Below are 15,574 nucleotides of genomic sequence, written 5' to 3'. Positions count from 1 at the left end.
AGTAACAGTACTCTTACTTGAGTACAATTTCTGGCTACTCTACCCACCTCTGCTAATAATGTTGTTGTATGCACAACGGCTATAAACGAACATTTGAAAAGAAAACACCCGACAGCGTTCTTGCCATCACCATCAACTAGTCAATCATCCGCGTGAGTATACGTTGTCATCATTACACAAAAACATGAATGTGTCATTTGTATCTGCGTTGTAAATTCATAAACTAAAACACTGTTTCGCTCTGAGAGGCGCGTTTGGCGTGCCTGTTCAGTGTTTACAAAGACGCTAACGTTAATTAGTTGTGAAAATACCTTTTACAACATTAACAGTTACATATACTATGTACAAACCAACAATTAACTTTCACTTTAATCATACTATCATTGTTGTGTTATTAAGCAAAATAAGCAATACTTTTACTTTTGTTGAAATGTTTACACTGTTACAGAATATTTCGTTTTGCACGTTTTTGTATTGGATGTTTATCTTTATTTTTGCACATTTTAGCAAATAAGCAATACTTTTACTTTTGAAATGCTTATACTATTGCAGAATATTAAGATTGCACTGGATGTTTACTTTTATATTTGCACATTAAAAAGCAAATAAGCTACTTTTAATTTTGTTAAATGTTAAAAGTTTTAAATGTTTACATTGTTACAGAATATTTTGTCATGTTGTTGTCAATGTTGACTGAGTGGCCATACTTTTTTTTTTTTGTAAATAAAAGCCATGCCTTTTGAAAAAACTGGCCTACATTTATTTTTTCATCTTCATTTTAAATTAAAAAAATAATCGGTAAAAGGAAAAATAATCTATAGATTAATCGAAAAAAATAATCTATAGATTAACCGATTAATCGAAAAAAAATAATCTATAGATTAATCGATAGAAAAATAATCGTTAGCTGCAGCCTTAATCCTAATATGCCATGAAGAGAATATGATGAATACTTGCATGTATTTATGGAAAGTCAATGAGAAATGTAATTAACTTTTACTAATTAATGATCATGAATCATGATTTATGTTAGGCCTTGCTGGGTGGTGTACCTAATGTTGTGACTGCGGGTGTTGTTTGTCCGGCCGCCAGGTGTGCAATAAGCGGTGGTGTGAGCAGACAAAGCCAAAAGGTGTGCGTGTGAGCGCCTGGCGGTGTTACTCACTCATGCATTGCAGGCTGTGCTTTTTCTGCAGAGTCTTGCCGCACAGCGAGCAGGTGGCACAGCTGGAGAAAGTGCCCAGCGCCAAAACATGGCCGTTGCTGTGGCTGCCCTCGGTCTCCTGGGCCTCCTTCTCCCGGGCCCTTTGCTGGGGCTCTTTGTCTCGGTTCTTACCCTGCAGGGGCACATGGAGGGTGGAGGTTAGACGTGTGTCACAAGAAGGAGATTACAGGTGCCACCAGTGGGCAACACCACTGTTCAACAGTGTAAGATCATATAATTTGGTAGAGTTAGCAAAAAATAAAAAGAGTTAGCATTTTAGCATGCTAGAATTAGCATGCTAGTTTTTGAAATCTAATTTAGCAGGTGTAAGGTCATATAATTTGGTACAGTTAGCAAAAAAAAAAGAGAAAAAAAAGAGTTAGCATTTTAGCATGCTAGAATTAGCAAGCTCGTTTTATTAATCTAAGTTAGCAGGTGTAAGGTCATATCATTTGGTACAGTTAGCAAAAAAAAGAAGAGTTAGCGTTTTAGCATGCTAGAATTAGCATGCTAGTTTTTTTTTTAATCTAATTTAGCAGGTGTAAGGTCATATCATTTGGTAGAGTTAGAAAAAAATACAAACAAATTAAAAAAGAGGTAGCATTTTAGCATGCTAGAATTAGCATGCTAGTTTTTTTAATCTAATTTAGCAGGTGTAAGGTCATATCATTTGGTAGAGTTAGCAAAAAATACAAACAAATTAAAAAAGAGTTAGCATTTTAACATGCTAGAATTAGCATGCTAGTTTTTTTTATCTAATTTAGCAGGTGTAAGGTCATATCATTTGGTAGAATTAGCAAAAAATACAAAATAATTAAAAAAGAGTTAGCATTTTAGCATGCTAGAATTAGCATGCTAGTTTTATTAATTTTCAACACCACTGTTCAACACCACTGTGCAACACCACTGTTCAACAGTGTAAGATCATATAATTTGGTGTAAGATCATATAATTTGGTAGAGTTAGCAAAAAATAAAAAAAATAAAAAGAGTTAGCATTTTAGAATGCTAGAATTAGCATGCTAGTTTTTGAAATCTAATTTAGCAGGTGTAAGGTCATATAATTTGGTACAGTTAGCAAAAAAAAAAGAGAAAAAAAAGAGTTAGCATTTTAGCATGCTAGAATTAGCAAGCTCGTTTTATTAATCTAAGTTAGCAGGTGTAAGGTCATATCATTTGGTACAGTTAGCAAAAAAAAAAGAGTTAGCGTTTTAGCATGCTAGAATTAGCATGCTAGTTTTTTTTAAATCTAATTTAGCAGGTGTAAGGTCATATCATTTGGTACAGTTAGCAAAAAATACAAAAAAATTAAAAAATAATTAGCATTTTAGCATGCTAGAATTAGCATGCTAGTTTTTTTAATCTAATTTAGCAGGTGTAAGGTCATATCATTTGGTAGAATTAGCAAAAAATACAAAATAATTAAAAAAGAGTTAGCATTTTAGCATGCTAGAATTAGCATGCTAGTTTTATTAATTTTCAACACCACTGTTCAACACCACTGTGCAACACCACTGTGCAACACCACTGTTCAACAGTGTAAAATCATATAATTTGGTGTAAGATCATATAATTTGGTAGAGTTAGCAAAAAATAAAAAAAATAAAAAGAGTTAGCATTTTAGCATGCTAGAATTAGCATGCTAGTTTTTGAAATCTAATTTAGCAGGTGTAAGGTCATATAATTTGGTACAGTTAGCAAAAAAAAAAGAGAAAAAAAAGAGTTAGCATTTTAGCATGCTAGAATTAGCAAGCTCGTTTTATTAATCTAAGTTAGCAGGTGTAAGGTCATATCATTTGGTACAGTTAGCAAAAAAAAAGAGAAAAAAAAGAGTTAGCATTTTAGCATGCTAGAATTAGCAAGCTCGTTTTATTAATCTAAGTTAGCAGGTGTAAGGTCATATCATTTGGTACAGTTAGCACAAAAAAAAAAGAGTTAGCGTTTTAGCATGCTAGAATTAGCATGCTAGTTTTTTTTAATCTAATTTAGCAGGTGTAAGGTCATATCATTTGGTAGAGTTAGCAAAAAATACAAAAAAATTAAAAAAGAGGTAGCATTTTAGCATGCTAGAATTAGCATGCTAGTTTTTTAAATCTAATTTAGCAGGTGTAAGGTCATATCATTTGGTAGAATTAGCAAAAATACAAAAAAATTAAAAAAATAATTAGCATTTTAGCATGCTAGAATTAGCATGCTAGTTTTATTAATTTTCAACACCACTGTGCAACACCACTGTGCAACACCACTGTTCAACACCACTGTTCAACACCACTATTCAACACCACTGTTCAACACCACTGTTCAACACCACTATTCAACACCACTGTGCAACACCACTGTGCAACACCACTGTTTGACACCACTGTTCAACACCACTGTGCAACACCACTGTGCAACACCATTGTGCAACACCACTGTTCAACACCACTGTGCAACACCACTGTGCAACACCACTGTGCAACACCACTGTTCAACACCACTGTTCAACACCACTATTCAACACCACTGTGCAACACCACTATTCAACACTACTGTGCAACACCACTGTTCAACAACACTGTGCAACACCACTGTGCAACACCACTGTTCAACACCACTGATCAACACCACTATTCAACACCACTGTGCAACACCACTGTTCAACACCACTGTGCAACACCACTGTGCAACACCACTGCTCAACACCACTGCTCAACACCACTGTTCAACACCACTGTGCAACACCACTGTTCAACACCACTGTTCAACACCACTGTGCAACACCACTGTTCAACACCACTGTGCAACACCACTATTCAACACCACTGTTCAACACCACTATTCAACACCACTGTGCAACACCACTGTTCAACACCACGGTGCAACACCACTATTCAACACCACTATTCAACACCACTGTGCAACACCACTGTGCAACACCACTGTTCAACACCACTGTGCAACACCACTATTCAACACCACTATTCAACACCACTGTTCAACACCACTATTCAACACCACTGTGCAACACCACTGTGCAACACCACTATTCAACACCACTGTGCAACACCACTGTTCAACACCACTGTTCAACACCACTATTCAACACCACTGTGCAACACCACTGTTCAACACCACTGTTCAACACCACTATTCAACACCACTGTTCAACACCACTGTTCAACACCACTATTCAACACCACTGTGCAACACCACTGTGCAACACCACTGTTTGACACCACTGTTCAACACCACTGTGCAACACCACTGTGCAACACCACTGTGCAACACCACTATTCAACACCACTGTTCAACACCACTGTTCAACACCACTGTGCAACACCACTGCTCAACACCACTGTTCAACACCACTGTTCAACACCACTGTGCAACACCACTGTTCAACACCACTGTTCCGGTCCTGGGTTCCGTGGTCTTTGTTCACACTTGACCAAACAAGCAGAACCAGAGTTTGTCTAAAGTGACCATACTGAAAATGACAACCGTTCATGCTCTCTATGGTTTTTATTCAGCCCCCCTACCAACTCCCCTTTTTTGTTGCAAGTCTTGTGGTTTCTGTGTAACATGTTTCTTAAGTTTTTTATCTTACCCTCAGTCTGGACTCACCTCTCCAAGAATCCAATCTGAGATGTACTTTGTTGGACTAATCTACCCTCCATGTGTTTACCTTTTTCCAACCATTCATGAACCCCCTCAGGTTTAATAAAAATGTTTCTGAACTTGTTTACCTTTTCTTTGTTGAAGGACCCTGTCATCCTGTTCCTCAACGAGCTCAGCGTCCGCTTCACCTTGGTACCTTTTTCCACCTTCTCAGCTCGATCGTCCTCTTCCTCGTTCCTGCTGGACAAATTCCAGTCCAATAATAATTTAACAAACCTTAGGCTTAGGTCAGGCTGATTAGAAAACTAAGTATTAACCAAACATACTGCAGAAGAAAGGACTTAAAATACATTCACATACAATTACGTTGTGCCAAAATTAACAAAGTATAAATTAATAGTGTGTTTCTTAACTGTCAATAAAATAAGGTGCAGATGAAAATACAGCTTCACAACCTTAGTCATAATTTTTGCGCTGAAAAACTTCTCTACGACCAGACATAGCACTGTTTGTTTGATATTGTCATTACTGCCACAAGTGGTGGAAAAGTGTATTACAACTGAGTATCGCCCGTTCCAAACGAGGCTGAAAAACCAGATATTTTTTGGCGGCCCAAAAGATATACTTTAAATAATACATATAGTAAATAATCCAAATACATATAAAATAATAATAATGTAAAAATAAATAAGCAGGGGCGTCCATGGTAACGTTGCTTGGATGGCAACATATGTTGCTCCAAAACCTGTATGTACCTTTCAGCATTAATGGTGCCTTCACAGATGTGTAAGTTACCCATGTCTTGGGCACTAATACACCCCCATACCACATACTTGCCAACCTTGAGACCTACGATTTCGGGAGGTGGGGGGTGTGGGCGTGGCGCCCGCCACCCCCCACCTCCCGAAATCGGAGGTCTCAAGGTTGGCAAGTATGGCAAGTACAGTACAGTTAGTAGAACAACTGTGTTTTCATTACTGTACTATATATATATATATATATATATATATATATATATATATATATATATATATATATATATATATATAAGAAATACTTTAATTTCAGTGAATTCTAGCTATAAATATACTCCGCCCCCGGACCCCCCAATCTCCCGAATTCGGAGGTCTCAAGGTTGGCAAGTATGCAGACCACAGAACACTTTTACACTTTGCATCAGTCCATCTTAGATTAGCTCGGGCCCAGCGAAGCGTTTCTGGGTGTTGTTGATAAATGGCTTTAGCTTTGCATATTAGAGATTTAACTTGCACTTACAGATGTAGCGACCAACTGTAGTTAATGACAGGGGTTTTCTGAAGTGTTCCCGAGGCCATGTGGTGATATCCTTTACACACTGATGTCGCTTTTTGATGCGGTACCGCCTGAGGGATCGAAGGTGCGTAATATCGTGCAGTGATCAGTGTTGGGACTAACGCGTTACAAAGTAACTAGTAATCTAACGCGTTATTTTTTTATATTCAGTAACTCAGTTACCGTTACTACATGATGCGTTATGCGTTATTTTACGTTACTTTTTATGTAGTATAAAGTGTATTCTCTTTTTATTTACCATTTACACAAGGTGACTGGTTTTGGGGTTTGTATATGACAGTGTCTCCATGGTGATTCATGGAGACACTGTCATAGTACAAGCTATTTCATAGATTGCACATGCTGTTTAGCACATGGTTAGATCTTAGTAGCTCAGGCCATAAGTGTATGTAGTGTGATGATTGGTGATCAGTGCATGGTCCAAGTCAGCTGGGATAGGCTCCAGCTCTAGAACAGCATTAATATATTTGTGAGAACAAATATATTAATGCAAACTCCAGAATGACCAGTAGAGAAGAGAACAGGTCTATTGGTTTCAGTTCCTCATTGAAGGCAAAAACGGAGAGCGAGAAGGAGTGAACTTACTCGTTGGACAGGAACTCGTACCATGTGACATTCTCTTTGTTGTGGGTTTTGTTGCTTCTCTGCTTGGCTCTGTGGAAAATGAAATTCAAACTTTGACTGTGACCAAACCGCCTTTTAAAAAATGCACACAATCCAGAAAAGCATGCAGGAAATTGTGACTGTGTCCATTTCCGGCTTCTTACCATCATTAAAATATTATAATTTAAAAAGAAGAAAAAAAGATCGGTAACGGTGCAACAAATGAGTGAACATGCAAGGGGAAAAAAAATGTCTACTAGAAGTTGGATGTCACCATGGTTACTACTAGTATGCCGACTCAGTGGCCTAGTGGTTAGAGTGTCCGCCCTAACACACAAAGTTAGCATTTTAGCATGCTAGATTTAGCATGCTAGTTTTTTTTAATCTAATTCAGCAGGTGTAAGATCATATAATTTGGTAGAGTTAGCAAAAAATAAAAAAATAAAAAGAGTTAGCATTTTAGCATGCTCAAATTAGCATGCTAGTTTTTTTTTAATCTAATTTAGCAGGTGTAAGATCATATCATTTGGTACAGTTAGCAAAGAAAAAAGAAAAAAAAAGAGTTCGCATTTTAGCATGCTAGAATTAGCATGCTAGTTTTATTAATCTAAGTTAGCAGGTGTAAGGTCATATCATTTGGAACAGTTAGCAAAAAAAAGAGTTAGCGTTTTAGCATGCTAGTTTTTATTATCTAATTTAGCAGGTGTAAGGTCATATCATTTGGTAGAGTTAGCAAAAAATACAAAAAAATTAAAAAAAGAGTTAGCATTTTAGCATGCTAGAATTAGCATGCTAGTTTTTTAAATCTAATTTAGCAGGTGTAAGGTTATATTATTTAGTAGAGTTAGCAAATATTACAAAGTAATTAAAAAAGAGTTAACATTTTAGCATGCTAGAATTAGCATGCTATTTTTTTTAAATCTAATTCAGCAGGTGTAAAATCATATAATTTGGTAGAGTTAGCAAAAAATAAAAAAAATAAAAAGAGTTAGCATTTTAGCATGCTAGCATTAGCATGCTATTTTTTTTTAATCTAATTCAGCAGGTGTAAAATCATATGATTTGGTAGAGTTAGCAAAAAATAAAAAAATAAAAAGAGTTAGCATTTTAGCATGCTAGAATTAGCATGCTAGTTTTTTTTAAATCTAATTTAGCAGGTGTGAGGTCATATCATTTGGTAGAATTAGCAAAAAATAAAAAATAAATTAAAAAAGAGTTAGCATTTTAGCATGCTAGAATTAGCATGCTAGTTTTTTTAAACTAATTTAGCAGGTGTAAGGTCATATCATTTGGTACAGTTAGCAAAAAAAAAAGAGTTAGCGTTTTAGCATGCTAGAATTAGCATGCTAGTTTTTATTATCTAATTTAGCAGGTGTAAGGTCATATCATTTGGTAGAGTTAGCAAAAAATACAAAAGAATTAAAAGAGAGTTAGCATTTTAGCATGCTAGAATTAGCATGCTAGTTTTTATTATCTAATTTAGCAGGTGTAAGGTCATATCATTTGGTAGAATTAGCAAAAAATACAAAAGAATTAAAAGAGAGTTAGCATTTTAGCATGCTAGAATTAGCATGCTAGTTTTTATTATCTAATTTAGCAGGTGTAAGGTCATATCATTTGGTAGAGTTAGCAAAAAATACAAAAAAATTAAAAAAAGAGTTAGCATTTTAGCATGCTAGAATTAGCATGCTAGTTTTTTTAATCTAATTCAGCAGGTGTAAAGTCATATCATTTGGTAGAGTTAGCAAAAAATAAAAAGAGTTAGCATTTAAGCATGCTAGAATTAGGATGCTAGTTTTTTTAATCTAATTTAGCAGGTGTAATGTCATATCATTTGGTAGAGTTAGCAAAAAATTAAAAAAAATTAAAAAAGAGTTAGCATTTTAGCATGCTAGAATTAGCATGCTAGTTTTTTTAAATCTAATTTAGCAGGTGTAAGGTCATATCATTTGGTAGAGTTAGCAAAAAATACAAAAGAATTAAAAAAGAGTTAGCATTTTAGCATGCTAGAATTAGCATGCTAGTTTTTTAAATCTAATTTAGCAGGTGTAAAATCATACCATTTGGTACAGTTAGCAAAAAATACAATTTAAAAAAAAAAATAATTAGCATTTTAGCATGCTAGAATTAGCATGCTAGTTTTATTAATCTAAGTTAGCAGGTGTAAGGTCATATCATTTAGTACAGTTAGCAAAAAAAAAAGGGTTAGTGTTTTAGCATGCTAGAATTAGCATGCTAGTTTTTTTTATCTAATTTAGCAGGTGTAAGGTCATATCATTTGGTAGAGTTAGCAAAAAATACAAAAAAATTAAAAAAGAGTTAGCATTTTAGCATGCTAGAATTATCATGCTAGTTTTTTAGTCTAATTTAGCAGGTGTAAGGTCATATCATTTGGTACAGTTAGCAAAAAAAAGAGGGGAAAAAAGAGTTAGCATTTTAGCATGCTAGAATTAGCAAGCTCGTTTTATTAATCTAAGTTAGCAGGTGTAAGGTCATATCATTTGGTACAGTTAGCAAAAAAAAAAGAGTTAGCGTTTAACATGCTAGAATTAGCATTCTAGTTTTTTTTAATCTAATTTAGTAGGTGTAAGGTCATATCATTTGGTAGAGTTAGCAAAAAATACAAAATAATTAAAAAAGAGTTAGCATTTTAGCATGCTAGAATTAGCATGCTAGTTTTTTTTTTAATCTAATTTAGCAGGTGTAAGGTCATATCATTTGGTAGAGTTAGCAAAAAATACAAAATAATTAAAAGAGAGTTGGCATTTAAGCATGCTATAATTAGCATGCTAGTTTTTTTAATCTAATTTAGCAGGTGTAATGTCATATCATTTGGTAGAGTTAGCAAAAAATACAAAAAAAATAAAAAAGAGTTAGCCTTTTAGCATGCTAGAATTAGCATGCTAGTTTTTATTATCTAATTTAGCAGGTGTAAGGTCATATCATTTGGTAGAGTTAGCAAAAAATACAAACAAATTAAAAAAGAGTTAGCATTTTAGCATGCTAGAATTAGCATGCTAGTTTTTTTTAATCTAATTTAGCAGGTGTAAGGTCATATCATTTGGTAGAGTTAGCAAAAATACAAAATAATTAAAAGAGAGTTGGCATTTAAGCATGCTATAATTAGCATGCTAGTTTTTTTAATCTAATTTAGCAGGTGTAATGTCATATCATTTGGTACAGTTAGCAAAAAAAAAAGAGTTAGCGTTTTAGCATGCTAGAAATAGCATGCTAGTTTTTATTATCTAATTTAGCAGGTGTAAGGTCATATCATTTGGTAGAGTTAGCAAAAAATACAATTTTTTTTTTAAAGAGTTAGCATTTTAGCATGCTAGTTTTTATTATCTAATTTAGCAGGTGTAAGGTCATATTATTTGGTAGAGTTAGCAAAAAATACAAAAGAATAAAAAAAGAGTTAGCATTTTAGCATGCTAGAATTAGCATGCTAGTTTTTTAAATCTAATTTAGCAGGTGTAAGGTCATATAATTTGGTACAGTTAGCCAAAAAAAAAGAGAAAAAAAAGAGTTAGCATTTTAGCATGCTCGAATTAGCATGCTAGTTTTTTCAAATCTAATTTAGCAGGTGTAAGGTCATATCATTTGGTACAGTTAGCAAAAAAAAAAAAAGAGTTAGCGTTTTAGCATGCTAGAATTAGCATGCTAGTTTTTATTATCTAATTTAGCAGGTGTAAGGTCATATCATTTGGTAGAGTTAGCAAAAAATTAAAAAAGAGTTTGCATTTTAGCATGCTAGAATTAGCATGCTAGTTTTTATTATCTAATTTAGCAGGTGTAAGGTCATATCATTTGGTAGAATTAGCAAAAAATACAAAATAATTAAAAGAGAGTTAGCATTTTAGCATGCTAGAATTAGCATGCTAGTTTTTATTATCTAATTTAGCAGGTGTAAGGTCATATCATTTGGTAGTTAGCACAAAAAAAAAAGAGTTAGCGTTTTAGCATGCTAGAATTAGCATGCTAGTTTTTTAAATCTAATTCAGCAGGTGTAAGGTCATATCATTTGGTACAGTTAGCAAAAAAAAGAGTTAGCGTTTTAGCATGCTAGAATTAGCATGCTAGTTTTTATTATCTAATTTAGCAGGTGTAAGGTCATATCATTTGGTAGAGTTAGCAAAAAATACAAAAAAATTAAAAAAGAGTTAGCATTTTAGCATGCTAGAATTAGCATGTTAGTTTTTTTATCTAATTTAGCAGGTGTGAGGTCATATCATTTGGTAGAGTTAGCAAAAAATACAAAAGAATTAAAAGAGAGTTAGCATTTAAGCATGCTAGAATTAGCATGCTAGTTTTTTAAATCTAATTTAGCAGGTGTAATGTCATATCATTTGGTACAGTTAGCAAAAACAAAGAGTTAGCGTTTTAGCATGCTAGAATTAGCATGCTAGTTTTTATTATCTAATTTAGCAGGTGTAAGGTCATATCATTTGGTAGAGTTAGCAAAAAATACAAAAAAATTAAAAAAGAATTAGCATTTTAGCATGCTAGAATTAGCATGCTAGTTTTTTTTAATCTAATTTAGCAGGTGTAAGGTCATATCATTTGGTACAGTTAGCAAAAAAAAGAGTTAGCGTTTTAGCATGCTAGAATTAGCATGCTAGTTTTTATTATCTAATTTAGCAGGTGTAAGGTCATATCATTTGGTACAGTTAGCAAAAAAAAAAGAGTTAGCGTTTTAGCATGCTAGAATTAGCATGCTAGTTTTTATTATCTAATTTAGCAGGTGTAAGGTCATATCATTTGGTACAGTTAGCAAAAAAAAGAGTTAGCGTTTTAGCATGCTAGAATTAGCATGCTAGTTTGTTTATCTAATTTAGCAGGTGTGAGGTCATATCATTTGGTAGAGTTAGCAAAAAATACAAAATAATTAAAAAAGAGTTAGCATTTTAGCATGCTAGAATTAGCATGCTAGTTTTTTAATCTAATTTAGCAGGTGTAAGGTCATATCATTTGGTACAGTTAGCAAAGAAAAGAGAAAAAAAAGAGTTAGCATTTTAGCATGCTATAATTAGCATGCTAGTTTTATTAATCTAAGTTAGCAGGTGTAAGGTAATATCATTTGGAACAGTTAGCAAAAAAAAGAGTTAGCGTTTTAGCATGCTAGAATTAGCATGCTAGTTTTTTTTAATCTAATTTAGTAGGTGTAAGGTCATATCATTTGGTAGAGTTAGCAAAAAATACAAAAAACTTAAAAAAGAGTTAGCATTTTAGCATGCTAGAATTAGCATGCTAGTTTTTTTTAATCTAATTTAGCAGGTGTAAGGTCATATCATTTGGTACAGTTAGCAAAAGAAAGAGAAAAAAAAGAGTTAGCATTTTAGCATGCTAGAATTAGCATGCTAGTTTTATTAATCTAAGTTAGCAGGTGTAAGGTCATATCATTTGGTACAGTTAGCAAAAAAAAAAGAGTTAGCGTTTTAGTATGCTAGAATTAGCATGCTAGTTTTTTTTTATCTAATTTAGCAGGTGTATGGTCATATCATTTGGTAGAGTTAGCAAAAAATACAAAAGAATTAAAAGAGAGTTAGCATTTAAGCATGCTAGAATTAGCAAGCTTGTTTTTTTAATCTAATTTAGAAGGTGTAATGTCATATCATTTGGTACAGATAGCAAAAAAAAAAGAGTTAGCATTTTGGCATGCTAACATTAGCATGCTAGTTTTTTTTAATCTAATTTAGCAGATGTAAGGTCACATCATTTTGTATCACCAATGCTAACTGTAAGCACACTATTGTTAGCATGATACTGTTAGAATGCTAGTGTTTTGCCAATTTTGTAGGTGTACATATTTTGGTACTTGATGCATGCTAATGTTAGCACCTCAGAACAGTTTTGGTACTTGATGCATGTTACAGTTATCATTAGGGTATGCTAACATTTTTCATCTAATTTGATCATATATTTTGGTATTTCACAAATGCTAACTGTAAACATGTTACTGTTAGAGAGTTAGCATAGTCATGTTATCATGGCAACTTTTTTGTTAATTTTGCGTCAAATTTGTTGTTACCTGACGATACCTGTTAGCGTGCTAACATTATTATGCTCGCTTTTTTTAAGCAATCATATTTTGGTATTTGACGCACGCTAATGTTAACATGCTGGCATTTTAAACAAACTTTTCACTTACACACCTCAGAGTATTACATTTTGGTACTTGTTGCAGTTAGCATTTCAGCATGCTAACATTAGCATGCTATTTAAAAAAAAAAAAATCTAATTTAGCAGGTGCAAAAGCAGAATTTTAGACTGGGTTCAAAAGTCAAGAAAGAACATTAGTGATGTGACTTTCACGAACGAACCGAGTTTTTTGAACGGCTCTTTTGAGTGAAGGACGAGAAAACCGATTTGACAGCATCGTTGCTAATGCTACTGTCATATTTGTCACCTAGGGACGGGTACTGGATCCGGTACTTTTTTTTTTTTTTTTTTTTTGGCACCGACCCAACCCCGAGTCACGTAAAATCCAACAGTGCCAAGTTACGTCACGCCCGGTTCGCCAACTCCAGCAGCACCTAACAGTCATAAGTAAAGTAAAACTCAAAAATTTCCAAAAATGTGCTAGCTTGATGCTAAAATACATTGCCTTTGCTATTGGCATGCTATTGATTAGCATTAGCGATTTTACATGGCGATTTCGACGCCTCCAAAATTTGTTCATGAAAACTACAACTCAAGATGCACGTTACAATCAAATGCGTAATAAGTGCGACACTTACAGTATTAACGCTTTTTAGGGCGCAACAAGACTGGATTCCGCAATGACACCATAAACTATACACTACTGCCATCTAGTGTCGTATTGTAATACTTGCAAATGGGACTCAGGAATAGGGTAATTAAACAAGTTATTATCTCATTTTGAAATTTAGAATAAAAATGATACTTATTATCAAAAACAATCATTATTAACACACACAAAAGGAACACAAATTGATACCATTGAGTACTGGTATCGAGTGAATTGGTACTGTATTGGTTCAAATGTGAATGGTGCCCATCCCTAGTCGCTGACAAAGCATGAAAATATGAATAAATTATAATATATTTCCCACAAATTGCATATAAATTGGTATAAATTAGAATTATTCATTCAAAGAAAAAAAAAAAAAAATAATAATAATAATAATAATAAATAAATGAGATTATTCAGAACCAAATTGTATCTTACATCTGCTACTGGTAGTATTTCCTGGATAAAAAGGATTAACTTGTGAAAAAAAATTCTAAAAAAAAAAAAGAGCCAGTCCTTTTGAACGGCTCTTTGGAAGGAATGACTCTTCGAGATCTGACTCCCTTCAGAAAAATGGTAAATACCACCTACGGAGAACAGGACTTCGATGCATAGCGAGCAAGATAGGAGAAAACGTCTGGAACTCTTGTACACTGACTTGAAATTTAAAGTCGGAACATTTCTTGAAAACTGAAATCTTTAATTTAATAAAATTCTTATGGGTTCTGGGAGTTTTGGGTCACTGACAAAGCATGAAAATATGAATAAATTATAATATATTTCCCACAAATTGCATATAAATTGGTATAAATTAGTATTATTAAGAACCAAATGGTATCTTACATCTGCTACTGGTAGTATTTCCTGGATAAAAAGGAGTAACTTGTGAAAAAAAATTCTTAAAAAAAAAGAGCCAGTCCTTTTGAACGGCTCTTTAGAAGGAATGACTCTTCGAGATCTGACTCTCTTCAGAAAAATGGTAAATACCACCTACGGAGAACAGGACTTCGATGCATAGCGAGCAAGATAGGAGAAAACGTTTGGAACTCTTGTACACCGACTTGAAATTTAAGGTCGGAACATTTCTTGAAAACTGAAATCTTTAATTTAATAAAATTCTTATGGGTTCTGGGAGTTTTGGGTCACTGACAAAGCATGAAAATATGAATAAATTATAATATATTTCCCACAAATTGCATATAAATTGGTATAAATTAGAATTATTCAGAACCAAATTGTATCTTACATCTGCTACTGGTAGTATTTCCTGGATAAAAAGGAGTAACTTGTGAAAAAAAATTCTAAAAAAAAAAAAAGAGCCAGTCCTTTTGAACGGCTCTTTGGAAGGAATGGCTCTTCGAGATCTGACTCCCTTCAGAAAAATGGTAAATACCACCTACGGAGAACAGGACTTCGATGCATAGCGAGCAAGATAGGAGAAAACGTTTGGAACTCTTGTACACTAATTGAAATTTAAGGTCGGAACATTTCTTGAAAACTGAAATCTTTAATTTAATAAAATTCTTATGGGTTCTGGGAGTTTTGGGTCACTGACAAAGCATGAAAATATGAATAAATTATAATATATTTCCCACAAATTGCATATAAATTGGTATAAATTAGTATTATTAAGAACCAAATGGTATCTTACATCTGCTACTGGTAGTATTTCCTGGATAAAAAGGATTAACTTGTGAAAAAAAAATCTTAAAAAAAAAGAGCCAGTCCTTTTGAACGGCTCTTTGGAAGGAATGACTCTTCGAGATCTGACTCCCCTTCAGAAAAATGGTAAATACCACCTACGGAGAACAGGACTTCGATGCATAGCGAGCAAGATAGGAGAAAACGTTTGGAACTCTTGTACACTGACTTGAAATTTAAGGTCGGAACATTTCTTGAAAACTGAAATCTTTAATTTAATAAAATTCTTATGGGTTCTGGGAGTTTTGGGTCACTGACAAAGCATGAAAATATGAATAAATTATAATATATTTCCCACAAATTGCATATAAATTGGTATAAATTAGTATTATTAAGAACCAAATGGTATCTTACATCTGCTACTGGTAGTATTTCCTGGATAAA

General features: G+C 33.6%; 1 protein-coding gene across 7 annotated transcripts in view; it reads right to left on the bottom strand.

The window, feature by feature from the left end:
• Positions 1 to 15,574, bottom strand: part of arhgef18b (rho/rac guanine nucleotide exchange factor (GEF) 18b) — a 224,702-nt gene that overhangs the window by 158,452 nt on the left and 50,676 nt on the right. For 4 of the 7 annotated variants that reach the window (XM_061976196.1, XM_061976189.1, XM_061976191.1 and 1 more), the window contains 3 exons: positions 6,721 to 6,789; positions 4,932 to 5,043; positions 1,166 to 1,337 (listed from right to left, as the gene is read on the bottom strand). In XM_061976196.1, the coding sequence (XP_061832180.1) occupies positions 1,166 to 1,337; positions 4,932 to 5,043; positions 6,721 to 6,789 (353 nt within the window). The remainder of the gene's footprint in view (positions 1 to 1,165; positions 1,338 to 4,931; positions 5,044 to 6,720; positions 6,790 to 15,574) is intronic. The other 3 variants (XM_061976190.1, XM_061976194.1, XM_061976195.1) reach the window with 2 other exon arrangements.

This window comes from Nerophis lumbriciformis, linkage group LG14, assembly GCF_033978685.3.
Source record: "Nerophis lumbriciformis linkage group LG14, RoL_Nlum_v2.1, whole genome shotgun sequence".
NCBI lineage: Eukaryota > Metazoa > Chordata > Actinopteri > Syngnathiformes > Syngnathidae > Nerophis > Nerophis lumbriciformis.
This window is presented reverse-complemented; position numbering and strand designations above follow the sequence as displayed.